The 8,758-nt window shown below is 43.9% G+C and overlaps 1 protein-coding gene across 1 annotated transcript; it reads left to right on the top strand.

Moving 5' to 3' along the window:
• Positions 1-5,633: 5,633 nt before the first annotated feature.
• LOC119291947 (S-norcoclaurine synthase 1-like) lies at positions 5,634-8,758 on the top strand. Its single transcript, XM_037570756.1, has 4 exons — positions 5,634-5,930; positions 7,426-7,673; positions 7,827-8,142; positions 8,310-8,758. Exons 1-4 carry the CDS (start codon positions 5,649-5,651, stop codon positions 8,553-8,555), a joined length of 1,092 nt encoding a protein of 363 aa, XP_037426653.1. The 5' UTR covers positions 5,634-5,648; the 3' UTR covers positions 8,556-8,758.

Below are 8,758 nucleotides of genomic sequence, written 5' to 3'. Positions count from 1 at the left end.
AGCATCCTCGCCAAGATGATGTCTCGGGGCCATCCAACAACAATAACAAGAAGAAGAAGGACTAAATTAAGCAGACTATATATATCTCTGTTTATCCTGTCAATCTCATCGCAGACGGTTAGTAATACGTATTCGACAGAGATCTTCTACATTATCGCCAATAGGTTGGTTTGTTGAACTGTGTGCCCTGACGAACACACATTCACAAAAAAAGACCGTATGGGTTGTCTATAATGATCGCACACAATTCTGATTACCGGCTTGTTTGCCGGGTATCACACACATCTTGGTACGCTGAATCGTTTGTGTTCACCTCAATCATCACAAACGGTTCATCGGAGCGAACTGTATGCCATATATTGCACACAGCTTGATTTGGCTACCCGTTTCTGTTGTTCTGTCTCATCGCAAACAATTCATCTAGACCAACCTTATCCTCCTCATCGCACACGCAACTAAAATATGAACTGTGTTTGATGAATCCGTCATCGCAAACATTTTGCATATTTATGACGGTTTTCTTACATCACTGTTTGCGATTATTGTATCGCACACAGTTTCTCGAAGGGTCTCTAATCATAGTGTCGCGTTAGCAGCATCCTGCGGTAGTGGGCGGCAGCGGCGGGGGCGCGGGGAGGAAACCTAGGTCGCTTCGCGAGACCTGTTGTTCACCAAGGCTTCGTTGGCCTTTCAAAAGTCAACATTACGGTTCAGTGACATGTACATGCTTAAAGAAAGCTCTTAACATTACGGTCAAGCAATGTTTTGATGTAATATCTAGGTTCTTGTCTGCATCTTTGTAGTCAGATTGCAATTCGACCGTTTCGTAATAAAGGTCGGTTGAAAAATAAAAATAACCTGTTTTAAAGTTGAGGGTTCATTCATAAACCAATGTGTAAGTTCAAAGTTGAAAAATGGTCTTTTCTCTTTTAAACCCATCTAAACTTAAACCCTCCATTTACTTGGAAGTTACTTTTCTGCTGATTTTCTTTTGTTAGCTTGCATGTGCACAAGTTGCTCAAGAACAAACTAGTTTAAGCTAAAACGTGCCAAAGCCTAACATCTGAAATAGAATTTTCGTTACCCCCTCTAGTCCATTGCTCTTTCAGTATGGGTCTAGGGGAATTTGGCCAGGAGGCTTTGGGAGGACTAGAACATTGTTTTGGTAGCACCATGTTTCCTGAAGTGTAAGAGCATATCCAACAGATGACAAAAAAATTGCTGCCGCAAAATTGGTTTCAGGTGAGGAGAGAGGAGGGTTTTGTGCAACTGAAAAGATTTTATTTTTCCAAACCCGAAAACTGTTGCCCCAAAAAAATTGAAACATGAACTAAACACATAAATACATTGCACATTTTGAACTCTGGTACGAAATTTTGCACATTAAACATGAAACAACAAACTAAAACACTACTACTCTCACAAATCCCTGGCACCACGTTGCGATAGACCTAGCTCCACGGTGTAGTGTCACGCTAGCAGTAGTTGTCGACGTCCTCGTTCGAGGAGATGTCCATCACCCCTCTGCTGGAGGGGCTAGCCTCGTGTCATTGGTCGTAGATCTACTCCACGGCTTCACCTTCTACTCCTCCTCTTCCGTCTCCTTGTTGAAGAGCTCCATCTCGAGCTGGTCCAACAGCTCATCGACCTCGGCGTCCCTCTTGTGATCCTCCTCCTCCCCACCCCTCCTCTTGCAATTACGTTGAGGAAATTGTTAACTCGTAGATGCTTGATTGGCTGGCGAGTAGGGGGTTAATAGGCTAACTGGCCAATTAATCAATTAATCGGTTGATTTCTTAGATCGGGTACTCAGTAACCCAACTAGTTAATCGGACAAATTTTTGAACGGGTTATTGTTAGCCTTAGTGTTGCGCCTTCTCCTCTTCACGGGAGACGATCTGAACTTCATGGGCAAGGAAATCCGTGTGATCGGAGTTCTCTAGGAAATTGTGCACTGTCCGGTCCTGGAAGTACTAGAATGTCATTGTGTCATACACACGCGCCGCCAGCCCTGTGGTGTGGAAGGTGCCAAGCCAGTCCCTAGTTAATCGGACGAATTTTTGAACAGGTTATTGTTAGCCTCAGTGTTGCGCATTCTCCTTTTCACGGGGGACGATCTAAACTTCATGGGCGAGGAAATCCGTGTGATCGCAATTCTCTAGGAAATTGTACACTGTCCGATCCTGGAAGTAGCAGAATGTCATTGCGTCGTACACACGCGCCGCCAGCTCTGTGGTGTGGAAGGTGCCAAGCCAGTCCCCCTCCCCCCCATCCCCACCCCCCGTTAATTAACCGGGTTGTGGTCTCCGACACGTAGTGGCCTGAAGTCCGGAGCCTCACACTGGGGCTTGGGGCCCGGCGTCCTGGAGGCAACGGTGGGTAGCCACCCCGATCGTGGCAGGTGAAAGATGGGTCTAAAGCAAATCAATACTATTATAAGTAATATTGCCCCTTCTCCTTCAAAATGAGATTTTAGTAAATAACCAAATATAAAACTGGTACTCCTTCCGATCCATATTAACTGATGTTGCTTTAGTGCAAATTTGGGTACAAAGTTGTACTAAAGCAGCGCCAATTAATATGGATCGGAGTGAGTATCAAGGGTCAAATTGGTAGTGATTTTTTTTCTTACATCTCCCCCTAGGGGCTCCTTTTTTATATATATGTCTTGCTTTTGTAAAATAAGGAAGAAATGCATCTCCATCGGCGGTGGCAGAGGAGCTTGGCAGCCGGCTGGTGGCAAAGGAGCTCAGCGATGAAGAACCTCGGAGGAGACCGCAATCAACAAATCAAACCGGGGTGTCTGGATTCAACTAATGGGCGGCCGGAACCAACAGATCTGGCGGCAGGGAGGACAAATTGGCCAGATTCGAGCGACAATGGTGACAGCTGTTGTGGGGGCAAGGCGGGGCTATAACTCGAGGGCGGACGGATTCGCCGGCGGGAACGACCTGTAGGGTGGCGGTGTGGCTCGAGACGGCCGGAATCGGGAGCAGTGGTTGTGGGGTGAAGGTTCACTGCGCGGCCTTGGATGAGTCTGGGGCAGTTGGGTCGCAGTCGAAACAGTTTTGCGGTAGCAACCAGAGGTGATGTATATTTACATCACTTGTAGCAAAATTTTGTGCATGATGTATATTTTTTAGCATCATATATTTATAAGGCATCTGCTGGAGTTGTTTTTCTTTTCTTTCCAAAGTGATTCAAGTAGCAGTTTTTTTTTTTAACACGTCGACTATTTTTGGTCATCTCTTGGAAATGTTGTAATAGAATACGCTAAGGGCCAAGTGTGCACATCCACTGCTTTGCTTGAAGGAGCCACAGGGCCATCTCTAATGTTGGACGCTTGAGAGGGGCTAAAATTGATTTCCCACTGAAATTCTGCCCGATTAGCAGTTGGGCCATGAAATCCCAGCATCAGCAGCGGCATCAGAGCAAAGGCATGCACCGGGCACTTCAGCCTTTTCTTTGCCGCAGCAAGCGCCCTAGCCATTTAATTGACATATGCATTTACCGTTTAGCGTTGGGGGTTAGGGCACTTAGATCTTTTTCAATTGTATGATATTTATTTTTTTCTTCTATAAGCATCTTCCCAGGAGTTCAGTGTTGGACATTCCCTTAGCCACGACAAAAGCATAAACTGAAGAGCCCTTTTTTTGCTCGGATCCTTCAGATACCTAGAGATCATGGGTGATGATGATAATGAGTAGCATGGAAAAGAAAGTTTCAGATGCCACTTAAATTAAATAATAATAATAATATCTTAGTGTTCAAGATGAATATGTGGTTATCTAGCAGACCGAAGGATCATCACCTCGCCTGTGCTTGGGCGCCCTTTTTTCTCATCTTCTCTTAACCTTGGTACTTGTACGGTTTTCGGCCTAGTTTCTCTGATAAATAGGTCTATTTGTTAAGGTTTTCGATCCAGTTATAAAGTGGATCAATCTCTTGGCATTATAACCATTTAAGTGGTAATATATTCAGGTGGGAAAACTCCCAACTACATGGATGAGCGCCAATGAAGCCGGAGATGACAAGGTATCTGGCACCATAAATGTTAGAATTATTAGCTGCTTGGCTCCTTCGACAGACTCCAGAATCGAGTGCATATCATGTGATCCTATTCCTCACATGCCCCCATATCTCAGAAAGTCAATTTAAATGTTTCAAGACAATCAATTATTTATGAATATCCATGAGACATGCGTCTAAAATTTCTAAAAAAGTGCAAATCCAAATTCAAAATACATGTGGAGAGCCGACAAAAGACACCGTCACGGCCTTGCCAACCACGGGCTCTGCGCCCTCTGAAGAATGGCACCAGAGACACCAGACAACATCGCACAGGGCTGCAGTTACTCCGTGGCCATTTGGGCCTCCTTTGGTTTGTAGGAATTTTATAGGAATTCTATAGGATAGAATTTGCAAAGGAAAAATTCCTTTGAAGCCCTTTGGTTCGTAGGAATGGATTTCTATTCCTATGTAGGATAGGAATCAATCCTTCACATTTTGGAGGAAAAAAACATTAGCCTAGACTTAATGGAAAAATTCCTATCCTATGCACCAACTGACATCTCTTCCTCTATAGGAATTGAGATGCATGTCATCTCACTTCCTATGATTTTCCTATTCCTATAAAATTTCTATCCTATGAACCAAAGGAGGCCTTGGACTTTGACACCGGGCAAATGTGGTCTCAGGCAACAGACGCCTGAGGACCCGGTGTTGGCTGAGTGGTGGCCTAATGTGCGCCTTCTCTCGTTCTCCTTGTCACCTAAATGCACCAGCTCTCCTCGTTCCAGGCCACATCGTGTACGGTCCAACTGCTCTGCCCTAAGATCATGGTCGAGAGCTGGTGCATTTAGGTTGCGAGAGGTCCTGAGGTACTACCTCTTTAGTGATCTAAAATGTTTTATATTTGTTTACAGAGGGAGTGCAGATTAACACTCTTTGTGGGCGTTGTACTGGCCATGGACATAGGATCGCCCAATCGCTGACCCTGGCTGTTGTGCGGTTCGCCTTCGGCACCCACTCTCTTGTGCATTTCATTTTCCTTCTAATACATCGACACGCAAATCTTTTGCGCATTCGCAAAATAAATAAATAACACGTGGAGAAACAAAAAGGGAAATTCATGCCAATCTGTTTTTTTTCTCCATATGTATTTCGAATTGGGTTTTTTTCAGAGACTGTGGAGTGTGGACACATGTCTTGTGAACATTCACAAAAAGTTTAAGAAGTTTTTGAAATATTCAAAATTAATTTTGATAGTTGGGAGCGTTTAAGGGTGGAAGCACTATGTGGAATGCCACTATTGTTGCTTGCCTTTATCTTCTTGATTGACAGCTGGTCATCAGAGTGCCTGTCATCCTTGTGAACTCCTCTCAATGATAACCATAATGCATGATTGAAAGCACCAGGCCAAAATTTCTCCATGCTGTGAACAGTAGTAGCCGGTGGCAACTAGCTGCTTGCGCTTTTCTAGGCACAGACAACAATGCTGATTGGGTGCCTCGTGGAGCCCGAGTTGTTTGTTTTGAACCTGTGGTCCAACTCAATGATAGAGGTCTATAATGCTTGTGTTCATTGCCACGGCTCTCCACGGCTATAAAAATCTGAAGTACTCCTACCTTGGTACACACAGGCAGAATATGGAGACCAAGCAGAGCACGGAAGGGAAATGGTCGCACGGGAAGACCATGCCGGTGAAGAACGTCCAGGCGCTGGCCGCGGACGCGGCGGAGCTGACGGAGGAGGCCATCAAGCGGTACATCAGGCCGGCGAGGACCGACGATGTCGCCGTTGCTGCTCACGGCGACGATAGCAGCCAGAGCATTCCTGTGATCGACCTTGGCAGGCTCCTTGATCCCCAGAGCTATCAGCTGGAGGCGGCCAGGCTCAGGTCCGCATGTGAGGAGTGGGGCTTCTTCCAGGTATGATTTAGTTCCAAGTCAAAAGATCCCATGTTTGAACATTTTTCCAGGTATTTGCTTTCGTAGACTGCGATGTATTTCTCGTAACACGTATAAAATCATAACAACTCTTAAATCAGCATTGCAGAACATGTACATAAGGATACAAATTGATTTTAGTTCAACCAGATGAACCAAAATTTCAAGTGAAATTTCTGATAGTTGTGATTTTGAAAACTCAATTAATTTGGTTGAACGAAATAAGGTTCAGAGGGTGCCCATTTGCATCGCCGTGTGCACATGTTTTGTTGGTCAAATTAAAGATTTAAAGACATGTGTCCGCTCTATAATTTTGAGAATATATTTTTTGTCAGGGAGGGCTCGGATCGGATCGATAGTACTAGCTGCAAACAGAAACACATGGAGGCTAAGTGCTAGGTGTTAGCCTGTTACATCTCCTCTTGGATCTGTGTATTATTAAACGTCAGAAAATAATTTTTATTGCAGAGGGGGTTTGATATATATGGACATGGACATGCAACAGAATCAAATGGCCAATAAAGCAAGAGATAGGGGCTGTTTGGATGCTGCCCTAGCCAGCCCTACCAAATCGTGGGCGAGCCAAAACTTTGGCGCAGCATCCAGCCGCCCACGCCCTGGCCAAGAGTTGGCAACAAAATGAACTGGAGATGCCCGTGCAGCCAGGGCGTGCCAAATATTTGGTCATCATCCAAACGAGTACCCAGCACCTGGTCAACGTCCAATGTTTTGGCATGGCGGCTGTTGGCTGGAATCCAAACAGACCCATACTCTCAGCTATATACTGCACGGAGTGCCAGCGGCGACCAAAAAGAACTTAAAGATAGAAGTGCACAAATACTTAATTTCCAGAATGAATTTAATAAAAATAGCCAATCATTTTAGATATTTTCGCTAAAAAAACATTTTAGATATACAGTTCAAACTAAAACTTATATATATAATGATGGAGCATAAATATCACATATAGCATGCCTACAACATATTGTATGGAGAACAAATGTTGTCGCGGCTAAAACCGTAATGGTTGTAACCACCAAACAGATGTTTAGTACTTCCTCCGTCCGAAAATACTTGTCGGACGGAGGGAGTATGCAATAAGTTAGAACCACTAAATGCCAAGTCAATGCAATAAAAATAAGTGCACTGACAGGAAAAACAAGCTATTATAGGAGAAAATGAAACATAGTCATTTGGCAAAAAGAACTAGAAGGAACAAATCATATCAAGTAATAATTCATTACCATCAGCAAATATATGTCAATAACTATGTTGTTGCCTTACATGAGCAAATAAATAGGTCTCTAGAGTAAAGAAAATTTTGCCGCGGAAATGCGCAGGTCACTCTGCTAATTAAAAAAAAGTTAAGCTATCCTATATTTCTATTCCACGTTTATCACCTTTTATATATCATTTCAGAAAGAAATACTGCAGTTTCTCTCCAAGGAGCCAACACATATATGCATACAATTTACAGGTGAAAAACCATGGAATTCCTGACACAGTTCTTGAAAACATGAGGAACGACCTCGAGCACTTCTTCAGGCTTCCCCTTGATGAGAAGAACAGATTTGGCCAGTTGCCTGGGGACCTCCAAGGCTATGGCCAAGCATTTGTTGAGTCCGAACATCAAACGCTCGACTGGTGTGACAGGCTTTACCTAGTGACCCAGCCACCTCACGATCGTGAAATGAGACCATGGCCTACAACTCCTGTCAGCTTCAGGTAATTATCTTGGTCAATTGCCGTCGAGATTCAAGCATGCATTTTCAGTATTTACACTACATATACACATTTTAAGTCCTATACCATGACTAGCTAAATTTTGAAACAACAAGAAGCGTTGTCTCTGATATGATTTTTTTTATAACGCAACAGGGAATCCATTGAGTCGTACTCCGCTGAGCTGATGAGGGTGACTGGCTCGCTCATGGCAATCATCGCTAGAAACCTAGGCGTTGATCTCCCCAGTGATACATACGTGAGTCAGGCATTGAGGATGACCTACTACCCTGCATGCCCCGTGGCTCATGATAAGGTTTTGGGGATTTCACCACATTCCGACATTTCTATGCTAACGCTGGTATGGGAGTTGAATATGGTGGGAGGGCTCCAGATCAAGAGACAAGATGCATGGGTGCCGGTAAAACCCCACCCCAAGGCATTGGTGGTGAATGTTGGCGACTTTCTTGAGGTATATCGATCTATGCACCCGTTGATTTATTAATTTGTTATCCTTTTCTTATTAAGACATCTCCAACATTGTATTAGTATTTTGCAAGACCATGGAAAGTAAAATGCCATATACTCACTCTAATGAAGAAGTCCCCAACTATTAACATGAGCACTCTTTATTTGTAGATAATGACAAACGGAAAGTACCAAAGCATTGAGCACAGGGTCACCGTTAATCCTCACAAGGAGAGGATGTCCATTTCTGCTTTTCACCTCCCAAAGTTTGATATGAGCGTGGGCCCATTATCTGAAATAGTTGGGGCCGAGCTCAAGAAATACAAGACCCTGAGGGTGGACGAGGTTGCTAAGGTTGTTTTCTCGAGCAAACTTGACGGCAAGAAAACCAAGGACTATGCCATGCTTAGAATCTGAGTCTACAAGAGCAGAAACTTGGAGCAGAAATTTCGACAGCCGTTGTTGCTATAATAAAGTATATAGGCCTGAAACATTTGCGCTGCTCCATTTTGGTCATGGTTAATTGGCCGATGTATATGAATGTGAACTAATAAATGTATCCAGATGTGAGATAATAAATCAGAATGTGTGCTCCTCAAAATTTACAAAGTTTTTTCTAA

Source organism: Triticum dicoccoides, chromosome 4B (genome assembly GCF_002162155.2).
Source record: "Triticum dicoccoides isolate Atlit2015 ecotype Zavitan chromosome 4B, WEW_v2.0, whole genome shotgun sequence".
NCBI lineage: Eukaryota > Viridiplantae > Streptophyta > Magnoliopsida > Poales > Poaceae > Triticum > Triticum dicoccoides.
The sequence above is the reverse complement of the archived record's forward strand: the minus strand, read 5'-3'. Positions and strand labels throughout refer to the sequence as shown.

Bases quoted from the DNA above. Each gene is read 5' to 3' on its own strand.
- LOC119291947 (XM_037570756.1), top strand. From the start codon at position 5,649: ATGGAGACCAAGCAGAGCACGGAAGGGAAATGGTCGCACGGGAAGACC. The intron at 5,931-7,425 runs GTATGATTTAGT...TACAATTTACAG, and splicing joins AGGAGTGGGGCTTCTTCCAG to GTGAAAAACCATGGAATTCC. The intron at 8,143-8,309 runs GTATATCGATCT...CTTTATTTGTAG, and splicing joins ATGTTGGCGACTTTCTTGAG to ATAATGACAAACGGAAAGTA.